Below are 25,588 nucleotides of genomic sequence, written 5' to 3'. Positions count from 1 at the left end.
ATTTCTAAGAGTGTACATTAACAAAGTATTTGTTCTTTGTTACATCACAACGCTGTATATCAGGTAGCCTACTGAAACACAACGCCAAAGTTGGCGTCCAGATTTGCAGCACCCGAGTCGACAGTTAAGGGGAAACCTAAGGGAAACGTAATGTTACGATCAACTCTAAATGTAAAGAATTTGTTTGAGACACACTATGCCATTTAAAAAAAACCTTTGTTCTATGTTTGATTGTTCTAAAATAAGTTTCAATGAATAAAATCTGGATGCCAATGTCTGCATCATTACAGATTCCAACGCTAATTAACTTAAATATCTTGTATATTTTACATGCTTTTATTGCGCTCTCTGGAGAAGAATGAGGGAAAGTTTCTCAGAACGTGTCGTAATGTTGCATTACAGATATATTCAGTTAGGTCCTGTGATATTTTTCTCCATCTCTGAGGATTTAAAGTGATCACTCTTACTCTTTAAAGCTTTTCCTGCCAACATGACGATGTGACATAATATAAAAAGTATATATGCTTCATGTTTGTACACGATTTGAAACCTTTTTAATCCTTCAAATTTGCCAAGGCGCTTGGTAACACTTTTTTTTTCCTTTCAGAAGAGATATTTTTTATCGCTTTACTAAAGCACGCTAAAACTATGCAGCATTGTTGTGCGAATGAAGTCATTGCATTCTTCAAAGCATCCACCACCCGCTCATTAGAGCCACTTTCAGTCGTCCCTTTCACCGTATTGTGTTGTAAAGGTGTGATGAGCCGAGTGCTGCAGAGTAGAGCAGAGCAGAGCACCTCGGGGATCTCATTCAGTTGTCTCGCCGAGGAGCAGAGGCACAGTTGGACACAGTCAAAAACAACTTAAATAATAGGTAAATAAATAAATACACTGGCAGGAGATTCAGCTCTGAGTGGGAATCAGCTTGAAGTCACTCAAAACTGTTAATACGCCAGTCATCAGGGCTCTGAGTGGCAACAGCATCAAAATAAGTGAAGTGCTGAGGGTAGAGAGAGAGAGTTTCTGCTGAGCGGAGACGAACAGGCTGAAAAAGTATCGTTCCTGTTGTTTAACTGCTGGGTGTGTTTGGGTGGAGCAGGGAGTGAGCGCTGGGACCTGACCTGCACACTTCAGCTGAGCACATGCTCTGTGCGACAATGTAAACAAACACCATGTGAACCAGCAACATTGTAAACAACACGGATCGACATAAAAGTGCTCGAATGGCTCAAAGGTCTCTGAGAAACAGGTTGGAGCATGATGTAACAGCAATAATAACAATAATGATAATAAAGAATCAATTTCAATCCCATTAAGATCACCTTTCCTTTTTCATTCGAGGTGAAGAAATTAGCGATGTGCCTTTAAAAGGAAAGCTCCTTTTCTCTGACTGGAAAAACCTGCCTGGTCCCGCTCCCTCACATCTATCACCTCTTCTCATCGTCTTTAATCATCACTTTTCATCTACATCTTCTCTGTGCAGATACACGTTTAACCATTAAAAGGGAAACTTGAGTAAAAGTGCAAGCATTTTATCAGGAAATGACCTTGGTAGAAGGGAAAGTCACTATAATAATAGTACTTCAGTAAAAGTTAAATTATATATAACATTTACTGTACTTAAGTACTTAAGCAAGTATAAGTACAGTAAAAAAATTTAATAAAAGTACAAAATCATACTTCGGTATGTCGTCCAAAATTGACAAAAAAGTCATAGTTCGGTATGTTGTCCAAAATTGACAAAAAAGTCAGAATTTGGTATGTTGTCCAAAATTTGACAAAAATTAATAGTTCGGTATGATGTCCAAAATTGACAAAGATTAATAGTTCGGTATGATGTCCAAAATTGACAAAGATTAATAGTTCGGTATGATGTCCAAAATTGACAATAAAAGACTAACATTTCTGATAAAAAAACATACATAAGTTTTAGAAGTGTCTTTCAACTGGAAGGTTGTAGGTTCAATTCCTGTCTCTGTTAGTCTATGATGTGTCCTTGTACTACTTAACCCCATGTTGCAGAGCGTGAATGGGAATGAAAGATGTGTGAATGGGTAAAAACTATTAGTGTAAAGCAGCTCATCAAGACTAGAAAAGCTCTACATAAATACAGACCATTACCAATTCTTCTTCTTCTTCTGGTTTTATTTGGTAGTAATGAGTAACAAAGACAGTTGTGGAGTCAAAGTAAAAGTTGATAGACATACAAATAACTAAGTGAAATACAGATAAGTGACTGTACTTAAGTACAGTAACAAAGTATTTTGTACTATTACAGCATTGCTTATGCCAGAGCATTTTGTACCACCCTGCCTCTCCACAAGGTGTCAGTCATTTCAAACAGAAGCGGCTCAGGCTGCAGTGGATTGTGAAAATCCATGAAAATGCTTTAGATCGTCAAACGTTGTCCTTAGATTTTATTTTCTCTTTCCTTTAATCATTATTAATTAATTAATTAATTAATTAATTAATTAATTTTAATTTAGATTCATTTAAGTATCGGTCAGTGACCTTTGACCACAAAGGCACATGTTTTGGGAACGCCGTGGTGCGTCACTGCAGGGACTTCACCGTCTCCAGGAACCATTTGCATCTTATTAACTGTTAATGAGTTCGCTTCAGGCCAGACTCCAACACCTCCAACCTCTCCTTCATCTCTCCCAAACAAATTCTCTGGTAAGTCTTGGGTGTTTGTGTAACATCAGCACAACCGATAATAAGTAGCTGCTTATCATTCAGCCAGTGTTACTGATTTTAATATGGAAATAACTTGGTTTACTACAGCTGCTATATGCGTTTTATCTGACTTTGGTAACACTTAAGATTAGGGAACACATATTAACCATTAACTAGGTGCTTACTAACATATATACGTTGCATTCTAGCCCTTTATTAGTAATCATTAAGCATGTATAAACACCTTATTCTACATCATTGAGATTTTTCCTCCATAAGGTTTTAATATGTGCTTAATATTTACTAATAAAGGGCTAGTATGCGACTTATATGCATGTTAGTAAGCACCTACACTCTTAGAAATAAAAGTGCTAAGTAGAACCATATAAGGTTCTTCAGCTTGTCCTCATAGGAGAACCCTTTTTGGCTCCAGGTAGAACCTTTTTTTATAAAGGTTCCACCAAGAACTCTTTTAAAACCATTTATTCAGGAAAGGGGGTTTAAAGAGTTCTCTGGCTCAAAATGGTTCTTACTGGAACCATTAGTGTTACCAAGAACCCTTGAAGCAAATGGTCCCAGGTAGAACCTCAACCCTTATTTCTAAGAGTGTATAGCTGCTTATATTCAGCCAATGTTGCAGATTTAAATATGGAATAACTTGGTTTACTGCAGCTGCTATATGCTTTTTATCTGACTTTGGTAACACTTTAGATATTAGACCTATTCACCATTAACTAGGTGCTTACTAGCATATATATATAAGTCACATATTAACACCTTATTATATCTAACTTTATTCTACCTCTATTATGACATGAATTAAGAGTGTTTGCAATGATTGTGGCGTGGACCCGAAAGCAGACGGAGACGGTAGTGACTATTTCAAAACAAAAATATTTATTTACAAAAACGTGAACATAAATCGACTTCTCAAAAGGGAGAAGTGATAGTGGATAGATGGAGAGATAGGTTGGAAAATTGTCTTTGCAGCTACTGCGGGGGAGCTCGGCAGGTTGATGGTGATCCAGTGTGGAAAGCAACTCACAAACGTGGCGAAGGAGATCACAGGAGTGTAGGGAGACCGGAACAGCCAAGGAGTTGAGACCAGACAGGAGACGTGACGACCTGGAGCGGAGACGTGCGTGTAAGTAACTTCAGAGGTAAGTATAGCGAGAGAGCAAGCAGCATGTCTTTACCCATGAAAGTTAGAGAACGATCTGACACCGGTGAGGAGGAACGGCTCCGCCTTTAAGCCCCGCTGATTATTCATCTGGTGCAGGTGAGGAGGAGCCGCGCAGGTGCAAGTGATCACTGGTGTCTGGGAACTGGGTCAGCCACGCCCCCTGCAGAGTCAGAGGAGAGGGGAAAGAGCAGCAACCACAAAAACAACACTAATAATAAAATTGAGGAGAAGGTGCAGGTGGAATCGTGACAGTACCTCCCCCTCAAAGAGCGCCTCCTGGCGCTAGGCCAGGCTTATCCGGATGGGACCGATGGAAGTCCCTCAGCAAGTCTTTGTCCAGGATGAAATGGCGTGGAACCCAGGATCTCTCCTCCGGGCCGTACCCCTCCCAGTCGACGAGGTACTGGTGACCCCGGCCCCTGCGTCGGCTGTCTAGGATACGCCTGGCTGTGTAGGCCTCCCCCCGTCGATAAACCTGGGTGGAGGAGGAGGGTTGGAGGGTGGGACCAGGTCCGACTCCTCCACTGGTTTCAGGAGCGAGACGTGGAAGGTCGGGTGGATTCGTAGAGCTCTAGGAAGCTTCAGGCGGGCGGCGGACTTGTTGACCATCCGCTCGATGACGTACGGCCCAATGAAGCGAGGCGCCAACTTCCGGGACTCGACCTGTAGGGGAAGGTCTTTAGATGACAGCCATACCTTTTGTCCCGGTCGATAGTCGGGAGCCGGGATGCGGTGGCGATTGGCCTGCCTCTGGCTCTGGATGGAAGATCGTTGAAGGGACAACGGAGGGCACTCTCCATACTTTGGTTGGCCCGTTCTGTTTGGCCGTTAGACTGAGGGTGATAGCCGGACGTGAGGCTGGTGGACGCCCCCAACGCCGGGCAGAACGCCTTCCAGACCTGGGAAGCGAACTGAGGCCCTCTGTCTGAGACGATGTCCTGCGGGAACCCGTGGAGCCGGAAGACGTGTTCGACTAGGAGGTCCCCCGACTCGATGGCAGTTGGGAGCTTGGTGAGCGGTATATAGTGGACGGACTTCGAAAACCGGTCCACCACCGTCAGGACCGTGGTGTTTAGGCGAGACGGTGGTAGACTGGTAACGAAGTCCACCGCAATGTGGGACCAGGGACGACGTGGAATGGAGAGCGGCTGCAGGAGACCAGCTGGAGGGCGGTTCGAGGTTTTCCCTCGGGCACAGACGGGACAGGCTCGGATGAACTCAGCAGTGTCCTGAGGCATGGAGGACCACCAAAACCGCTGGCGAAGGAACCGGAGAGTGCGATTGTGGCCGGGATGACAGGTAAGCTTAGAGCCATGTGCCCACTGTAACACCTCAGATCGCGCCGCGCCGGGGACGAAGAGCCGATTGGGAGGACCGTTTCCTGGGTCTGGTTCCTCTCGTTGGGCCAGACGAACCCTCTCCTCCACTGGCCAGGAAGCAGCTCCCACGATGCAGGCTGGGGGAATGATCGGCTCGGGAGACAGAGAAGGTGGATCAGGTGAGAATAGTCGAGATAATGCGTCCGGTGTAACGTTCCTTGACCCAGGTCGGAAGGTGAGAGTAAACACAAATCGCCCCAGGAACAGGGCCCAACGTGCCTGTCTGGAGTTGAGACGTTTAGCGTCTCGTAAATATGATAAATTTTTATGGTCAGTCCAAACGATAAACGGAAAAGACGCACCTTCCAACCAATGGCGCCATTCTTGAAGTGCAAGCACGACTGCCAACAGCTCCCTGTTCCCCACGTCATAGTTCGCCTCGGCAGAGGAAAGGCGTCGGCTGAAGAAAGCGCATGGGTGCAGTTTTTGGTCGGCAGTCGAGCGTTGCGAGAGAACGGCTCCAACTCCAGTGTCGGAGGTGTCGACCTCGACGATAAACTGTAGGGAAGAGTCAGGGTGGGAGAGGATTGGGGCAGACGTGAACAGTACCTTGAGTCTCTGGAAGGAATTCTCGGCGTCATCGGACCAGCAGAATGGTTGCAGCGGAGAGGTGAGTCGAGTGAGGGGTCCAGCCACCTTGCTGTAGTCCCGGATGAATCGCCGGTAGAAGTTCGCGAAACCCAGGAATCGCTGCAGCTGCTTCCGGTTGGAGGGGGTCGGCCAGTCCCTCACCGCGCTGATCTTGGCCGGGTCTGGAGACAGCTTACCCTGGTCGATAATAAATCCAAGGAAGGGAACTGATGATGCGTGGAAGACGCACTTCTCTGCCTTGGCATACAGTTTGTTCTCCAGCAGTCTTTGCAGCACCATGCGGACATGCTGGACGTGTTCCTGCTCGGACTCCGAGAAGATGAGGATGTCATCCAAATACACGAACAGGAATTTGTCCAGCATGTCACGCAGAATGTCGTTGACTAGGTGCTGAAAGACTGCTGGAGCGTTCGTTAATCCAAAGGGCATGACCAGGTATTCAAAGTGTCCTATTGGCGTGTTGAAGGCGGTCTTCCATTCGTCTCCCTCCCTTATGCGAACCAGATGGTAAGCGTTGCGAAGGTCGAGTTTGGAAAAAACTTTAGCCTTGCACAGAGGGCTGAAGGCAGCGTCCATAAGCGGCAGAGCGTACTTGTTGTGGACCGTGATCTCATTGAGACCACGATAGTCGATACAAGGGCGCAGGGTACCATCCTTCTTCTGGACAAAGAAGAAACCGGCGCCGACAGGGGATGAAGAGGGACGAATGAGACCAGCGGCCAGAGACTGGTTGACGTATTCTTCCATACATGAGCGTTCGGTCTGGGAGAGATTTTACAGCCGTCGGGAAGGTAACGTGGACCCCGGAAGCAGGTCAATGCCGCAGTCGTATGGTCGATGGGGAGGAAGAGAGAGGGCCAAGTCCTTCGAGAACACCTCCCCGAGGTCGTGGTACGCCGCCGGAATCGTGGAAAGATCTGGTGGCTTGGGAACCGGAACCGGAGTGGTCGAAGGAGCGGGCAGTGCTGAGCGGAGGCAGCGGGAGTGGCAGGGAACGCTCCAGCTGGAGAGTTGCCCAGACGACCAGTCGAACCGGGGATTGTGGAGCGCCAACCAGGGCAGGCCCAGCACGACCGGGGAGGAAGACGACGGGATCAGGAACAATTGAAGCAGCTCGTGGTGGTTGCCGGACAGGACCAGGGCGATGGGTCTGGTGCGATGGGTGACTGTGGCCAGGATCTTGCCGTCGAGGTCGTGCATCTCCTTCGGTGTCTCGAGCGGGATCGTGGGGATCCCGGCCTGGAGGGCAGTGTCCAAGTCCAGGAAACAGTCGTCTGCGCCAGAATCGACCAGACAGCGGAGCGTGACCGACTTCTGGTCCCACCGGAGTTGACCTGGGAGGATCACACGCTTCTTTGCGGCACAGGAAACGGCACCGCCCGCCAACACTCCTGCGTGTGTTGGCGGGCTTAGTCTTTTGGGCGTACTGGACAGTTTGCCCGTTGATGGCCCAGTTCGCCGCAGTAGAGACAGGCCCCGCTTCTCACCCTCACCGTCCGCTCCGCGGAGGTGAGTCGAGTACGCCCCAGCTGCATCGGTTCAGGTGAACCAGGAAAGGTAGGAAAAGGAGGCAGAGGAATGGGATTGTGAGGACGTGAGTGGCTAGTGACGCGCCGGCTACTCGCCGTTCTCTCTTGATCTCTCTCCTGGATGCGGTTATCAAGCATGATACATAAGGCAATGAGTGAATCTAAATCGTGGGCGTCGTTCCGTGTCGCTAGTTCATCGCGTATTTCTCTTCTCAGGTTCCTAATGAACATAGCGCGCAGCGCCGAGTCGTTCCACGTACTCTCCGCAGCGTGAATGCGGAACTGAATGGAAAGATCAGCCACCGACGAATTACCCTGTTCGGTGTTGATTAATTTGGTGGAAATGTCGGACTCCTGAGGAGAGTGACCGAAAACTTTGCACAATTGGGTGGTGAACGACGAGTAGCTAACGGAAGCGGGGGCTGCATGGGATAGCGTGGCCGTTGCCCACTGAGCGGCTCGCCCCGACAACAGGTTTACCACGAATGCAATCTTGGCGTTGTCATCGGGGTAGGTGCGTGGTTGTAGGCTAAAGACTAGAGAGCATTGAAAAAGGAAGCTTGTGCATTTACCAATCTCCCCGGAGAATCATTCGGGGATGGGGACAAAAGGTTCCCGCGGCGAACTAGCGGAAGTGGCTACGTTAGCGCTACTAGCCGCAACTACTCGCTCCGCGCTAGCGGAAACGGAAGTGGCGGAGGCTACGGGAGGGTTAGCCGACCTAGCAGCATTAGCCGTGAGTTCGCGGAGTGAAAGAGTGATCTCGGAAAGCATCTGACTATGGCGCCCGATGAGTGCGCCCTGGGCGGAAATAGCCTGCTTTAAAGCGTCAAAGTCCGCCGGGTCCATGTTGGTCAGATCGTTATGTAATGATTGTGGCGTGGACCCGAAAGCAGACGGAGACGGTAGTGACTATTTCAAAACAAAAATATTTATTTACAAAAACGTGAACATAAATCGACTTCTCAAAAGGGAGAAGTGATAGTGGATAGATGGAGAGATAGGTTGGAAAATTGTCTTTGCAGCTACTGCGGGGGAGCTCGGCCGGTTGATGGTGATCCAGTGTGGAAAGCAACTCACAAACGTGGCGAAGGAGATCCCAGGAGTGTAGGGAGACCGGAACAGCCAAGGAGTTGAGACCAGACAGGAGACGTGACGACCTGGAGCGGAGACGTGCGTGTAAGTAACTTCAGAGGTAAGTATAGCGAGAGAGCAAGCAGCATGTCTTTACCCATGAAAGTTAGAGAACGATCTGACACCGGTGAGGAGGAACGGCTCCGCCTTTAAGCCCCGCTGATTATTCATCTGGTGCAGGTGAGGAGGAGCCGCGCAGGTGCAAGTGATCACCGGTGTCTGGGAACTGGGTCAGCCACGCCCCCTGCAGAGTCAGAGGAGAGGGGAAAGAGCAGCAGCCACAAAAACAACACTAATAATAAAATTGAGGAGAAGGTGCAGGTGGAATCGTGACAGCACTAAGGCAGTGACTTAACTTTTTATTCAAAAAAGACCCCAAAAGTATCTTGGAATGTCTTGAAATTGTACACAGTCATAGTCAAGCGTGCCCTGAACAAGATTCTGTTGAAAATATTTGCATATCTCTTGAAGAATATTTTTAATGAACTTTTGAAAATCAGGAAAGCGATCCATGCACTTGGACATTCCAAGTATGTTGGAATGTCTTGAAATTGTACTCAGTCATAGTCAACAACGCCCTGAACAAGAATCAGTTGAAAATATTTGCATATCTCTTAAGGAATATTTTTAATGAATTTTTGAAAAATCAGGAAAGCGATCCATGCACTTAGGCAGTGACTTAACTTTTTCGTCCAAAAAGACCCCAAAAGTATCTTGGAATGTCTTGAAATTGTACACAGTCATAGTCAAGCATGCCCAGAAGAAGAATCCGTTGAATATATTTGCATATCTCTTGAAGAATATTTTTAATGAATTTTTGAAAATCAGGAAAGCGATCCATGCACTTGGACATTCCAAGTATGTTGGAATGTCTTGAAATTGTACTCAGTCTTAGTCAACGACGCCCTGAACAAGAATCCGTTGAAAAAATGCTAACTGCTGTTAGCTCCCAGTAGCCTCTGTGGCTCATGTCATTTCCTGTCCCTTAAGTTTTGTTTTACTTTTTTTTAAGGTGGACCTAAAGAGATGCTAATAAACGGAGCGTTCTGATTAGGGCTGTTTTGGCAGGGTGACTGAACTGATGTGGTGCTTCATCCTTATGGTATTTTGACCAAAGCATGTCACAGACATGTTCATTAGGACACCAGGGAACTAAGTTAACTTGAAGAAATAGGTAGGGTGTAATATGACTCCTTTAAAAAACAAAATTGTGAATCGTGCAGCCTCAGAAAATGTCTTGCTTTTAAGCTGCTCTCAATCAGACAAACCTGGTCAAAAATAAAATATACTCAGGCTAAAAGAGAGACAGATGTGAAAGTGCATGAAGTGCCATTATATACAGTATAAAATACTCATATAGTTTAATTAAACAAGAGAAAAATGTATTATTTAATCTTTTATTCATTTCCCAGCAGAGACACAGCATATCATAGTTCTGACAATAATATAAACACATCACAGAAGTCTGCATAGATATCGTCACTGTATTCCTTCAGTCAGGGCAAAAGATTACAAGAAACTATAGTGACATCTAGTGAACATACTGCATAGAGCACCTCACTTCAACATAACTCGCATTCATCCACATGTCAATGTAAAACCAGCGTTGTATTTTGGGCTTTATTAAAAATGTGTAAACCCGTGATTCAGGAGGATTCTCCAACAACACCTGATGTCCAGGATCTCGTATATCATTCGTTCATCGTTTAAGTCTAAAAGCAAGAGCCTTGTTTGTGTCTTCAAAGGCTGCACCACCTGGATACCATGACAACAGCCAGATGTGATACTTCCTGCTGTGAAAGGGGGGGCGGGGCAAGAGAGAGGGAGACACCTGGACACAGGATACAAACATTTATTTATTGAGCAGATTTATATTCCCATACAGTACATTCATCTTATGAGTAACATAATATGTAATCATTTAAAAAAAAAGCTGTACATCTGCGATCTTGAGAAACACAATGTGCAGACGCCGATTACAGTTACTCGACGTGTGTGAATGTGGAGTTTGAGCTGAGGGAATAATGTGGGGGTTGAAGCAGATGGCCAGACGAGCTGCAGCCTCGTCCATACCTCCAGGGAGCCATATTGTCTGTCCTGGAATGCTCTGCAGGTTGACCTCTGAACTCTGTGGTGTGCAAGGAGAATGCTTCAGCGTCGCTTCACGGCGATAGTCTTTATTAGATGCAGTGTAAACATTATACAGAGTGGAGATTTTTCCAAGAGCGTATGACCTCAGCGGAGCATTACAGGTGTCCACATCTGCCAAGAGCACAGTACAATTGTGTTACAGTTTATTTATTATGTGCTGAGTTTCAATTCACTACAAAACATTCTCCAGATACAATGCTCAAAAAAAGGTGCCATATGTAAGAATGTGGCCAAAAAACAGTTACTACCTTCAAATTCAAAATATCGAGGTCTTTTAGGTTTCGTTTTCTGACGTAACTGGCAACCCGTGGTTGCTCGGCAGCTGAGACTCTACTGACTGCAATGATTGACAGCGGCATAGGTGGCGCCACATGCCAAAACATGATTTCAAAACATAAACATGATTTGCAGTCTGCAAAATATATTTTTTAATGCAAATATTTGTCTGTACTGTTGTTGTTGGTGAGTTCAGTTTGTTATATGAACATTATTCCTGAGTCTCTGTGACATATTAGGAGGATTTTATGGCCAGTTGCTTTAGATTTATTACATAATACACCTTTAGATCACATGTAAAAGCTTCAAAATTGTGTAAAACTGTGTATTATCTTCCTATATACAACATTTGGTTTAATATATCTCTTAAAAATGTACATAAAGTGCATTTCTGTGAAATAATGTCAGACAAAGGGGCGAATTTAATAAAATAAATATCAATATCAATGTGCAGAATTTGGAAACTGCTCGTTTTTAAGCATCATTTGAAAACACAGTAAGCCTCATCTATTCCACTTTAATGATCATGTGTTTTTGTGTGATTTCAGCTGTGAATGGTCCTCATAAATGAAATGTGTTCTATATTATTAAGTTGAGCTTCAGTTCCTGAACTGTCGCTCTGTTTGAGATTTAAATCAAATCAAAAGTATGTTGTTCTTTATTCCTTCCATGAAACAACCAGCCAACAAATAATCATTACATCATTCCAGGCTTTAACGGAGTTTGACAATAAAACCACGGTTGGTAAAAACCATTTCAACGTTGGCGCGCTCTGATTTAACGTTTCATTTGTCTCCTGCCAGGACCTCAGAGGACCAGAGAGCAAAGCAGCCACATGTTCAACCATGTTTTCATTAGCGGAGGTCGGCTGTGACCACAGGACACACCCCGACATTCACAAACATGTTGGATAGCATCGCTGTATTTATACAAATGTAAGAATCGGATGCCGAGCTGGGGCTTGCTGGGCCCCTATGGGTGGGCTTGGCCCCTGCAGGTGGCGGGGGGGCCCCGCTGGAATCGCTCCCCAGTGAGGTGGGGGGGGCGCTCGCTGCGGCGCCCCGGCGTTGCCCTGGGGTGGACCGACGCGTCTCTTTTCCCCTGGGCGGGTAAGGTGGTAGAGGCGGGTGGGCTTCCTGGCATGGGGGGTCCCGGGGACTGGGGGGGGGGGGGCCTGGCCCGGCCTGGGCTGTCTCCGAGCGGTGGGTGGGGCGGGGGCCTGGACTGTCATGGCGGATGCCGTGCTGACCTGGCTACGGGTCCTGCCGGCGTCCGGGGTGCGGCGCTCACTGCTGGCTTCCCCCCCCCGGGGGAGCGGGGGCAGACCTGGCCCTGCCGCACCGGTGGTGCCTGTGGAGAGCTGCGGCGTTGCCCCGGTCTGAGCGTACTGGCCTCTGCTGGGCTGGGGGGCTGGGTGGGCGGGGATACACGGTCTGCTAGTCAGGAAGCTAGCAGCCGGCCCGGGTGGCCAACCTTGCCTGCCCTCCGTGCTCCCCCACCAGATCTGGTATATCACTCTCACACACACAACTAGGGTATTGGGGGAGATACAGGAAGACCATTGGGGGGGTTGGGGGGCGGGCCCACCAAGTAGTGGGCCTATCCCCCATCTTCCCCTCCAGGGGTCTCCGCTCTCCCCCAATATTTTATGGCATATTAGACACTAGGGCCTGGGGGTAGGGTGGGGCATATCGACTACCCCGCTGTCAGCAAGCAGCGGGGTGTTGTCACCTCATCCTCCCCCCCACATTTTTAATGCATACTAGATACCAACATCCGCCATACACACATCCCACAGCACACATACATACACACCACACCACATCCTGGTGGGGGGGGGGGTGGGGGATGGGTGGGGGGGGCCTCCCGGGTACCTGTGTCCCGCCCGCCTCCCGGCTGGGCTGGGGTCGGTGGTTTGGGCTGGGGGGCGGTTGTGGAGCTCCGGGGCGCTGGCGGCTGCGGCGGGTAGTTGGGTCGGCTGTCGGTCTGTCGGGGGGAGCCCCGGGGGACCTGGCCGTGGCTCTCCATGACTCCTGGGAAGGGTGATGGTGGGCGGCGGGCTGGTCGCTCGGCGGGGGCTGACTTTGGGCGCCCTGCCCTGGGTGGACGGTGGGTCCCTGTGCCGGGTGGGCGTGGGGTCCGCTGTGACAGGTCTTACGGCCTCTGACCCATACCTGCGTGAGGGGGCTTGCCCGGGGCGGATCCGGGACCCTGCTGCCTCCTGGTCCTTGGGGGCCCCCGGCTGGGATCCCTACATGAGCCTCTGCCGGCTCCCCTCTGGGGGGGAAGTCGTGTGGTTGGCTCCGGGGTAGGCGTCGGGGATAGCTGTGGCGGGCTCCGGCCTGCCTCCTGGGGGGGCGTTCTGGGGGAGGCTCTACTGTCCCTGGTGATGGGCTGGGCTGCCCTGGGGGCCTGGGTGGGTCCCGGGTGTGGGGACCTGGGGCCTCAGGACCTGCCTCGGCGTGTGGTGGGCTGGTCTGTGCTCGTGGTGCCGTCGTCTCCTGCCCCCTCGGGGCGTGCTCTGCGCGTGGGGGGCGCCGGATCTGCGGCGCCCTGCCCTGGTCCTGTGCGGGGTGGACTCGCGGCTGGCCCTGGGTCGGGCGGTGGCGGGTATCTCCGGGCCCGGGGGGCTGGTGGACGCCCCGTGTGCCTGGGTTACCGCCGGTCTCCTTCCGGGGGGCTGGGGGGCGGCGACACGGTTTCACCACCGATTTCCCACCACACCAAGTGACAACCTCCGCACATACATATATATGGATGCGCGAATACACAGACATACAGATACACACACAGACAAACTCTGGTTCATGATAGAACCAATATAAACTGATACAACCGTTATAGACAAGATCACCTTATCTATATGTGGTTGTTAACAAATTCTAATGGTACTGTAAAACAAATGCATATCAGTGTTATTAATGTTGTAATGTTGTCATTACTGCCTTAGTGTGTTATGCTACTAATTTCTATCTAGTGTCTCTCTTTCCCTCCCTCTCTCCCTCCCTCCCTCCCTCCCTCCCTCCCTCCCCCTCTCTTATCTCTCCCTCTTTCTCCCCATCTCTCTCACACCTCCCTTGTCTGTCTACCCACCCTCACCCCCACCCCCCCTGTCTGGCCCGGTCCTCCCACACAACCTAATAAATAAAAACATAAATAGCAGGACGGGCATTACAGCGCTGTAATCACTCGCCCTGCAAACAGCAAAATCTGTTCAACACCAACAGACATGCAGTCAACCATAGTGCATGCCCAAGGTACTGGACAGGACAGGTTAAAAAAAAAAAAAAAAAAGAATCGGATGCCTACCATTGATTGAGAGCAACAAACTCACACCCATCCTCTAGAGAGCTGTTCCACATGTCACTGTGAGGCACGTGTGTGTGCGGGCAAAAACAGTTTATCACACCGTTTCGGGGCAGATTATCTGCAGAATTATTCTACTTTCTGTATTTGATTGGAATGTGGTGTGAGGCAGCCACTTTAGTGCACACGTCACATGATGCCATCATCGTTTAACTCCAGGCCCAGGAGCAGCTGTGAACGTCTAAATCAGGGGTGTCGAAGTCAAATGACCTGGGGTCCAATGAATGGCTAGTATGGTCAATAAGGGGCCAGCCTAGAGAACAAAAAGTGGGGGGAAAAAACAATTTTAGACAACTTTTTCGATGTGTCTAGCTCATTTACGAAGGGTGCAAATCGGCAAAATACAAAAAGGCCGACCTCCCTTTGAGTTGAGGCCATGGTCTTCCTGCCAAATTTCTTGGGATATTCGGTGGAACTCAATCTATGCCGAAGTTATAGGGCACATGTGCCAAACTCAAGGCCCGGGGGCCAGATGTGGCCCGCCATGTCATTTTATGTGGCCCGCGAGTGATTAGTTGGTCTTAAAAAACTGTGGGTCTATGCTGCTTTAAGGCGTGCGTTGAACATAAACATTTCCCACAATGCATGGGATTGTGTTACCCACAAAGTGACAGCATCCTGCTACTAGATCATAGTGTATCACTGTATATGCGTCATGCATAGTGAAATTGAATAAGTAATAAATACAGAAAGTTATTTAGAGATATGTTACAGAGTAGTTACCTTTATTTTACATTATATTTGGTTACATTAAGTTACATTTATTCTGTATGACAGTTACATCTGGCCCTTTGAGGGTAACCATTATGCTGATGCGGCCCTCAGTGAAAATGAGTTTGACACCCCTGCTATAGGGCAATTCCTATCGTAGTACCGTGGCAAATGGTCGAAATTCGCTTAGGGTTGCCATATTCAAGCCGTTTTGAATCCGCAAAACCTTTTCCGACAGCAATGCTAACATTGCTCCTATATTGATTTGTAGGGACGTACATAGATTCGCAAATAGCCAAAATGGACGCCAAAATTCAAACAGGCTGACTTCCTGTTGAGTATGTGTTTGTGTTTAAAAGACGGTGAGGTTGTGGGCCATGTTTTCATTATAACATTATATTAAGTAGGGGGGCCACATGCAATCGATTGGGGGGCCACATATGGCCCGTGGGCCGACAGTTTGAGTCCCCTGGTCTAAATCGTCCGATTGACTGTACCTTTTCATTTTCTTCTCCCTCTGCCTCATCCTCTCTCTCTGGGTTGGCATCTGTTCTCATTCAGCCTTTTTTCTTTTCCTTCCAACAATTTCTAATTTAAAACAGCGAGCTTGATGCTGAAAGACCTGCGGGTTCTCATGACTTGAGTTGCAAGAGTTCAAGTGACACAAAGTAAGAAACCACCGGCTCATGTTTTAATCCTGTTTGAACCATGTATATCACTTTATATCATGTATAAACTGTAAAAATTCAGTGTATTCATCTCATGATTACTTTTACTTTCAGGAGACATTTTTGCATTAGCTTCCTGTTTACCAATAGAGACTCATAAAAGTTACACAGTCCTTAAAGGTGCATTATGTAATAAATCTAAAGCAACTGGCCATAAAATCCTCCTAATATATCACAGAGACTCAGGAATAATGTTCATATAACAAACTGAACTCACCAACAACAACAGTACAGCCAAAATATTTGCGTAAATTTTTTTTTGCAGACTGCAAATCATGTTTATGTTTTGAAATCATGTTTTGGCATGTGGCGCCACCTACCGCCGTCTACCAATCATTGCAGTCAGTAGAGTCTCGCTGCCGAGCAACCACCGGTTGCGAGTTGCGTCAGAAAACAAAACCTAAAAGACCTCGGTTTTTTTAATTTGAATGTAGTAACCATTTTTGGCCACATTCTTACATATGGCACCTTTAAATCTCATATATTTTAATGGTCTTGTCTTGCTGTTTCACTTCATTTTTCGTGAAAAGTTCTATACTTGGCTGCACCATGCAGCACAGAGTTCTACACAAACTTCTAGCCTCAGAGGATTTACGTGTCCAGTGGCTACATGTTATATATGACGACAATGTGCCTTCTGGAGCCTGCAAATGATCCCTTTTGCAAATGCTAACTGCTGTTAGTGCCCAGTAGCCTCTGTGGCTGATCTAACCCATTTTTCAGTATTAGTAGAATCATGTCACAAGCTGGAGCCTGAAGTTTCTAACTCATCTTTGTTGTATTTTACAGAAAAACAAACTACCTACACAAAGATTGACCCACATCATAATTCACCTTTTCCTCCTGATCTAGTGGCACTTCTGCATTTCACCACTGCAGTCTGTCGGCACTCTTATCTCTGAGGGAATCTTGCTGCAGACGCAGCGGAGCTTCTAATGTTGTGATTCAGATCTGACCTACATGCACCTCCTGAGCAGGACAGACGTGTTAGACGTGCCATGCACATGGGAACAGAAGTGCAGTCCAGGATGTGAGTGAGTTTGTTCGGGCCTCTTGATAGGACGTACGCTGCTGTAAATGAAGCTAAAAGTTGTTCTAGTTGGTTGCAGATGTGTTGTGACATGACATGATGCGATGTACAAAAACAATCTTGACACTTGAGGTCACGTTATGGAATTGCATGGACCGTGTCTGTGTGTACTTGTGTGTTTGTGTATATATGCAACAACTCGGAGGCTGACGAGTCGATATGAACCATCTGGAGATCCTGGGAAGAAACCTTGGCTGCTGCTCCTTCTGAAATTAGATGCATACAACAGTGATGAAGAACAACGGTGAGTAATAGAGGCACGTGTTTACGTCAAAAAATTAAGGTGTATGAGGTTTTATCGGATAAATATGTATTTCTGTGAGCCTAATAAATGCCTCAGAGTTTCTCCCCTTGATACATGAGGTGTTTTCCTCCCCAGTGCCTACATTTAATCACATTTGGAAGCATCAGAATTATATTAGCAACTCATTCATACGACATAAATCACACAATTGTTGTGCAACTTAATTATTTACGATACGTTTTCCTCTCACCAATGTTCGTGGAATCTCGTTTTTTTTTACAAAGTACAATCACTGTCGTCTAATTTATCGTTCCAACGCTATTTTCGGTCACGGTTTCATAACTTGACACCAGTTAAAGCATCAAAAGGCCGACGACGGCTTCCACGAGCCTCCATTTCACCGCATCGCTGCATATGCAGCAGAGCTGTGAAGAGACTGAGCTGCGACCTGCAGGTTGCAGAATGACCGGTTTTCTGATTAAGACGGAGATTATCAATAACCCCGCTGTTGATCTACTGCAGAATAAAGCCACTGAAACTGTGAGGCTTTGTTTTAGGCACCAGAGAAACGTGGCAAAGAGCAGGAAAGAGGCTTTTGTAGGACGGAGGTTTATGCCCCTGAAAAATATTCTTTCTTTTTTCATTTAACCAATGAGTACTCTGAGATACATTCGACTTTGGTAACACATATTCACCATTAACAAGGTGCTTACTAACGTATATAGGTAGCATACTAGGCCTTGATTAGTAATTATTAAGCATGTATTAACATCTTATTTTACATGGGCGAATTAAGATTTTTCCTACATAAGGTGTTAATACATGCTTCATATTTACTAATAAAGGGCTAGTATGTGACTTATATGCATGATAGTAAGCACCTAGTTAATGGTGAATATGTGTTCCCTCATCTAAAGTGTTCTCTCGACTTTTTAGTTTGTCTAAAATGGTAACTTCCTGTCAATTCCTCCAAGCCTTGGTCACATAATAAGCAAAAGCAGTGATACAAAGGTGAGTGTAATCTCTGGCGACACTGAAAATTATCCATCCAGAAGATCTGGTCTGACAGCTGTTTTAACCCCAACAAACAAAAACATTATTATAGAGTACGAGGGAGGAAGTCAAGTTCGCTTTAAGGTCCAACAACATTGTCTTTGTAAAGTGACAATTTAAAGGCCCTTCCCTTCCCCTGGCACTTTGTGTCATTAAAGCGTTGCTGCCAGGGTGCTGAATGCACCAGCTTTGCGTTATTTTTGCGAGGACAATAACTGCCCTGACTGGTTACTCTGGGTGAATGAAACCCATGAGATGAACTGTACATGAGCACAGAGTGCCAGAGGGAGGAGGCCAGCAGAGCAGAGCGTGGAAACTATCCAAGCAAGTGTGAATTAAAAGCAGTGCTGGGCATGTGGCCAGATCAGGAGGCGGGGCCTTTATTTAATTCCGAGTAATTAATCACGAGTATTCCTCACTTTGAACTCTATGCTGTCATTTGGCGATTTCACTTTTGAAAATAACCCTTCAGATTTTTAAATACGCACTCATTTGGACTTTTCATGACATTTCTAGATAAATGAGGAACGACAATAGTTTCTTCAGTAAAGAGAGTTACTAGAGTTTTTCCCCTCACGTGATGTGACGGTCTAAGTATATCTATAGGGCACATATGTCAAACTCAAGGCCCAGGGGCCAGATGTGGCCCGCCACATCATTTTATGTGGCCCGCGAGTGGTTGATTGGTCTTAAAAATCTATGTTAAAATAGGTCTATGCTGCCTGAAGGCGTGTGTTGACCATATACTACATTTCCCACACTGCAATGCCGATTGCGTTACCTGCAAAGTGACGTCATCACCATTGCGGACCAGGCTACATCTATAATGCATCATATTTGTAACTTGAACATTATATTTGGTTACATTTAGTTCCATTTATTCTGTATGACAGTTACATCTGGCCCTTTGAGGGTAACCATTATGCTGATGTGGCCCTCAGTGAAAATTAGTTTGACACCCCTGCTATAGGGTGTCACTTGCTGTACAGCCCTTTGAGGCAAATTGTTTGTGATGCTGAGTTATATCAATAAAATTGACTTGATTTATGATGTGGGCAAGATTATTTTTACTGGATTATTTTACCGCCCCTGTCCATATAGACCCTGAATCCTGCTCCATCTCGAATCATAATAATAATACATAATACAGTATGTTACAGGCCAGTGCGTGGCTTTTCTCCAGATTCTCCCGTTTCCTCCCACATTCCAAAATCATGCAGATTTGGGGATTAAAAATATAAGATGCTGTCTAACATAAGTGAGCATGAAATTATTTTTGAAAACTTGTTGAAGGAAAGTCAGTTTCAAACGCCTGAATATATCAAATGCTGATGTGAACACACTGCCTCTATTGGGTTTCATGTAATCAGCATGAAATATTGATTTATAATATCTTAATATATATTAAGAATATTTAAACAGTAAGTAGTTTGACATTTTACCAACATATATATTTTTTTTAAATCCCCTGAAACTAAAATATTAGATGCTTATGTTTTTGTCCCGATTGTTGTTTTGAACTTCTGTTATCTTCATTCATAAAAATAGCATGTACACATAACCCAACATAAACAATCAGTTACAAGTGCATTTAAAAACTATTTCATCTGGGAGGTAACCATGTATTTAAATACAAAAAGGAATCATAGTAAAAACATCCAACATATTTCCCTTAATATGAGTCAAATTCAAACAGTAGAAGGCTGCTGTGACCATAAAAATACATTTTTATTATTGGTCAAAAACATTACAGCGCATTGTTGTGAGAATGCCACGTACATTCCACCGCCACTCGCAGCAAATCTTAACTCTCATGCAGCACTTTTCTTTAAACCGTTAACATGAAGAATGTGAACAGAAAAGCTGTGACAAAGTCAGAGCCACGGTTAAGATGCACATTCTTCCTGTGATTTCAAGTTCATTTAAACTGACCCTGAGCAATAATCAGTGTAAACATTTCTACATTTGCTCCAAGCTAACAACATGAAGAGAAGAAAATGTGTGCATCCTCTTCCACATGATGATGTATTCTCCCCATCCTTGATTAATATGCAAGAGAAAAAATCCTTTTATTGACATGCTGGTGTTTATACTGTATGTTGTTTTGCATATAAGGGATTTATTTATGTGACACCAATTGTATAATGGATCTTTAAAGACTTTTAGCGTTGCTTTACTTTTTTAAAACCTTTATTGTGGTATGGTGTATGATATGGCGGTTTTCTACTACATGTTCCCGGCTCGCCTCGACACATTTTAGTTGTTTTTAAACTGCAGTTTCTTTGTTTTACAGGTGACACACACCAACTAGTGGCTAATAACTTGTAAAGCAGCTGTTTACAGTGTACTGAATCAGTTTCAGAATCAAAAACACTTGTTCAGCACTTCCTGACACAGTCACTGAGCAGCAGGGGTTGTGATGCAGCTAAACGCTCACGATCAGCGGCTTTCAGCAAGGCTGTCGCTAAATATACCAGACTTAGACATTTACGTGCTAAATGTAATGTAGATTAAAGTTTCCCAGATTTTATAAGTCATGCATGGTATCGACTCAGCTCGCCTGGAACCTCGCCAGAGCAGGTACTAAAAAATCTATCACTAATGGAAAAGCAAAAAAACAAACATACCGAGTCTTGTTGTGCCAAATCGATCCATGCAGGGACTGTGTTGTGGAAAAGCGCCAATAGACTGCAATACACTAGATATATAGTTAAATGCTGTATTCAAGGAGTGCATTGAGATGTTCCAGCTTGTTCTGCATATAGAGGGGAAATCAACATGCTAAGGAAAAGACAGAGCGCAGCAGAGGTCACTCTGAGCTAGACTCTGGATCAGTCTGCACCATTCAGCCCTCTTCAGTGTGATGTAGGATGGGGTAATTATATGCACAGGAAGACGTGGCGAGCCCTCCATTCTAGCCTTCTCACACAAGGCCTCAGCAATACAGATGACGTACATGCCACAATCATAGCTGTTCTGCTGTGACGGACTGGGTTCCTCCACAAACAGAGGTTTTCTCCCTGCTCCAAGGAAGGATTCTAACTTGCTAGCAATGCGCCGTGCGTGCAGTGAATTGCTGCCATTTTGCGAGTCATAGTGAGCAAAGTGGTTCGAATGATGATGGTAGACCAAAAGGCTCCAATGGGTTCCGCCAGCCGTCTGATTGGAGTTGTCGTTAACAGCGAGGAAGACCCAACGACGGGAAGCAAGATCCAGTGGCTCCAGAAATATGGCTAACTCATCAGGGCAAGAAGCACACTTGATAAACTGGGTGACCTCTGGGCTGATGAAGATGACGCTCTCTCCCAGGACTCTGAAGCGCTCGGCAGCGAAGAACTCAAAGGCAAATCCTATGACTTGGTCATTAAGCCAGTACGGTCCCTCCAGTAAGGAAACATCAGAGCGCCGCAGCAGGCTGTCCTTATAGCTCACCACGACAGGGTCCATCCTCCAACAGTCTGAAAAATACAGAAGGAGATTCAAAACTGCACATTTGAGATACTGGATACTGTTTACTGCACTTATTCATCTGACAGGTTGAGTTTATTTGCCAATACACTGTTGAAGATTGGGCCTTTACAGTATAGACCAGGGGTGTCAAACTCATTTTCACTGAGGGCCACATCAGCATAATGGTTGCCCTCAAAGGGCCAGATGTAACTGTAAGACAGAATAAATGTAACTAAATGTAAACGCACCCTCAGAAAAAGACTTTGAAGCACAGGGGATTTCTTTAGCCACAATAAAGCTAGCTTTCACTGCAGCATAGTTTTTGGTTATGGCATTTGTGAACACATTCTGCTGCGATCTAATTTTGCCTTTTAATTCTTTGACAATTTGTTGTTTTTCTTGAAGGCTAACTGTGGCGTACGCGGCTCCTTGTTTGGTGTCAAAATGCCGATGTAGACTGTACTCTTTGACGACCGACACCGCCTCATAACACAAAAGACATAGCCGTTTTTCTGCTTGAAGCACAAACGTACAATGTATTCTCATCTTTCTTGAAACTTCCTTCCATCTGCATCAATCTTTCTCTTCATGGACATTTTCGGATCATTTGTGGATGTTTTAATCTCAATTTTATTCGTCGCATGATGCATATACAATGATACGCTGCAAACTAGTGGCGGGAAGCCGTCACTTCATGGGTAACACAATCACCAACATGCATTGTGGGTAATTTATGGTAAACACATGCCTTAAAGGAGCATTGACCTCGCGGGCAACATAAAATGATGTGGCGGGCCACATCTGGCCCCCGGGCCTTGAGTTTGACACATGTGGTATAGAGAGTAGCATCCAGAAGTATAAAACAAATGGAGCCAAAATGATCAAATGAGCAGTAAAAATTGTGTTTATTGATAAAATGTTATCATTTTTATTTTATGTATAAAAAAAAAACAAAGCAACATTATCTACTGATACTAATTTATAGATTTACAACACTGCGAATAATTATTTGAGATGTTTCTTTCACAAACCCTTCAGATCCATAATATGCATCACTGAGTTAAATTAAAACAATACAAACGTACATACGTACAGATGATTATAATGACGTTTAGCTTACACAGTGCTTACACCGCGAGTGTTTAACCTTAAAGTACAAATTACAGAGGGTAAAGCCACAGCGCTGAGTCACATTACTTTACTGTAATGCGTTTACTACATTAGCATGTAGCAAATAACGACTACTTTCACCGCCACACATTACGACACGGAAGCCAAAACCATTCATTCCGAGCGGTGACTGGCAACGTTTGCGGTTGGAAAAGAAAACACACGCAGTCATTTCACTGTTCGTACCTTTACTGGACGCATTCAAATGAAAAGTATCACGAAATCTGTCGTCTTGTCCCTCATTGCGAGGACTGTCGTAAAGCACGCCGTTTCAAAAAAAACATAAACATTTCACGACAGTATGGAGACGAAATACTCGGCTGCGATTGGCTGGTTTCATCCGGGAACCTGCGCGGTGCATTTAGTGACAGGGGAACAGTCTGCTTCACAACACCGTGGCTTTGAGAAGAAATAGTGTTTTATTTAAATCTACTTTATATGAGACTAGGAATGACGATCATTTTCAAATCATGGTATTATTGGGTGGTTATTTTCTTGCGTTTTGGGGGGCTGGTCGAATAAATAAACAAAAATAGTGATTTAAACGCTCGTAACAGCAGACTTCAGTGATGCTCACACACGCATTTTCTTTCTATTTTTATAAAAGTGAATGATATTTATCCAACATTATGTTTATAATCATATAAAATACAAATGTTTATTAATATAGAAGAGAATTATAGATAATTCAAAGGATGGGATAATGTTCCTTTTTAATGATAGAACATTGTGAACTTGTCTTTGTTCCATATCAAAACAAACACTTTTATTTTGAAATTATGTGAAATGTCTTTTTCTCAAATTGTTTGATTTTTTTTTTTCACTTGACTGGGCCACTTTGGAAAAACATTATGTCAGGGTGCAAAGCTGATTAAAATTGATATAGTTTCATAGGGGTCCACTTCAGACCTAATCATTGAACAAATAAACCCAGCAACATCAAGGTACACCTTGATTTATTTTTAAAATTCGGTTCTTTTATAGATTTCAAGGCAGAAATGTGTAATTTAATGTGCATTTCAATAAAAACTTGGTGTGCACTACGTAATGTGGCTCGTATTACTTTACTTCCTATTAATTAGGAAGGATTATATGATACTCTCTTCTATTTAGATCATCACACCATGGCTGTTTCTGACACTATTAATCTTGGGTAAATATCATATCCATTGTGCAAAATGGAGGAACTCTAAACCTTCCTTTTCTTGTTTCATTAATGAGTTTAAGTTATTCTTTTCATCCCTTAAAAAGACAAATAAGTATGCAAAACAATTAAGTCTAGATATTTCTCGTCTCCTTCTCTTCTAAATTGTATATATTTCTTTCTTTTCTTTTTTATGTCAAACGTGTATGCCTGGGATATTGTATTTAAATAAATACATGTATTTATTTTTTGTTGTTTCATGATTCCCCTACTGTTATATTTGCACTCTTCACCGTGGATGTTTTTTTTCATGTGTATTGCTGCTGTTGTTGTCCTCATTGAGAATTTGTATTTTTAATGCTAAATAATAATACTAATAATAATAATTAAAATAAAACTTTTCTTCCTACTTCCTTCCGGTCATGATGACATTTACGCTCCGTCCTCCCTCTGCGTTTATCCCCGCCCACTCAGGAGCAGCGTGAGCGCGCACGGCCACGCGCCCGAGAGTGGCAGGGCAGGCAGCAGTGATTTAGAGAAGCAGAGAGAGAGAGAGAGAGAGAGAAGAGTTTTTCAGTGAGCGACCGTCAGCGAGCGAGGAGCTGCATCTGCGTGGAAATGAAACACACAGAGAGTCGCGCGGAATTGTACTAAAAACACGCAAGAGCTGAGTTTGTGTGGCTGTTTTTTTGTTTGTGTTGGGAGACGAAGAAGAAGAAGAAGAAGAGCGGAGGAAACTGACTGAGTGGGAATGCAGGGAATTAAATAGAGACTGAGCTGTGCAAACCATCCCGAGGACGAGACGAGGAACTTCAGTCCCACTCACAGTTTCACAGTTCAGTGTCACTCGTGTGGAGGTAAGACTGCGTGATGTTCTATTCAGTCACTGCGGTGTGTCTGCCTGTGTGTGTGTGTGTGTGTGTGCTGCTGCTCTTGTTACCTGTTAAGAATCTGTTTCTCATATGAACTTTTTCATGACCAGTCAGTCAGTCAGTAGTCCTCATGGGGGACCAAAACCTGGTCGTGTGCGTGTGCATGCTGTCCAGATCTGAGATCAGTTGCTGCAGCAGCAGCAGCAGCAGCAGCAGTCACTGACTCCATGAATCACTTCTGCTCTCCGCAACAAACCTGTTCCTTTTAATCTCGGCTCATTTGCAACAGTGTGTTTGCGGTTGTCATGCTTTTAAGGTGTGTATGAGCGCCTTATAAATGACAGAGTCAGAGACTTTGTGTGTGTGTGTGTGTAAAAAAGTTTCCTGTCACTCCACTGCATCAAAATCCTCTTGATTCCGTTTTCATCCTTTTGGATTTGTCACCGTAGAACCACATCCCCTCAACTCATTTGTTTATATTGTTCACATCACTATTATTTTTTTCCGATAAGACTAAGACTAGTAATGACAGAACAGAATTCAGCCATAGCTTCCATAGCTTGTCATTCAAAAATCCTTGATTCTTTTTCAGTGTTATATTTCTATACATTTATACAGCAAGAAAAAGGACAACAAAACCTAGAATACCATAACCATAATTATACTTTGTAATTGTGTATTGTACGTTTTGGGTAACATCTACTGCACGTCTGTCTGTCCAGGGAGTGGATCCCTCACCTGTGGTTCTCCCTAAGGTTGCTACCTTTTTTCCCTGTTATAAGGTTTTTTCCCTGGTAGTTTTTCCTTACCCTGGTCGAAGGTCTAAGGGCAGAGGATGTTA

At 45.1% G+C, this 25,588-nt stretch overlaps 2 protein-coding genes across 2 annotated transcripts in view; one reads left to right on the top strand and one right to left on the bottom strand.

Annotated features, from left to right (window-relative positions):
* Window positions 1–19,869: 19,869 nt before the first annotated feature.
* On the bottom strand, window positions 19,870–22,974 carry senp8 (SUMO peptidase family member, NEDD8 specific). Its single transcript, XM_083900403.1, has 2 exons — window positions 22,918–22,974; window positions 19,870–21,569 (listed from the first exon to the last, which is right to left on the bottom strand). Exon 2 carries the CDS (start codon window positions 21,556–21,558, stop codon window positions 20,893–20,895), a length of 666 nt encoding a protein of 221 aa, XP_083756529.1. The 5' UTR covers window positions 21,559–21,569; window positions 22,918–22,974; the 3' UTR covers window positions 19,870–20,892.
* A 1,497-nt stretch (window positions 22,975–24,471) lies between these two features.
* The window catches only part of myo9aa (myosin IXAa), a 119,617-nt gene continuing 118,500 nt past the window's right edge, over window positions 24,472–25,588 (top strand). Inside the window, exon 1 of the mRNA XM_083900809.1 lies at window positions 24,472–24,732. The gene's annotated coding sequence lies outside the window, so the exon portion shown is untranslated. The remainder of the gene's footprint in view (window positions 24,733–25,588) is intronic.

Source organism: Microchirus variegatus (genome assembly GCF_963457635.1).
Source record: "Microchirus variegatus genome assembly, chromosome: 14".
Lineage (NCBI taxonomy): Eukaryota > Metazoa > Chordata > Actinopteri > Pleuronectiformes > Soleidae > Microchirus > Microchirus variegatus.
This window is presented reverse-complemented; position numbering and strand designations above follow the sequence as displayed.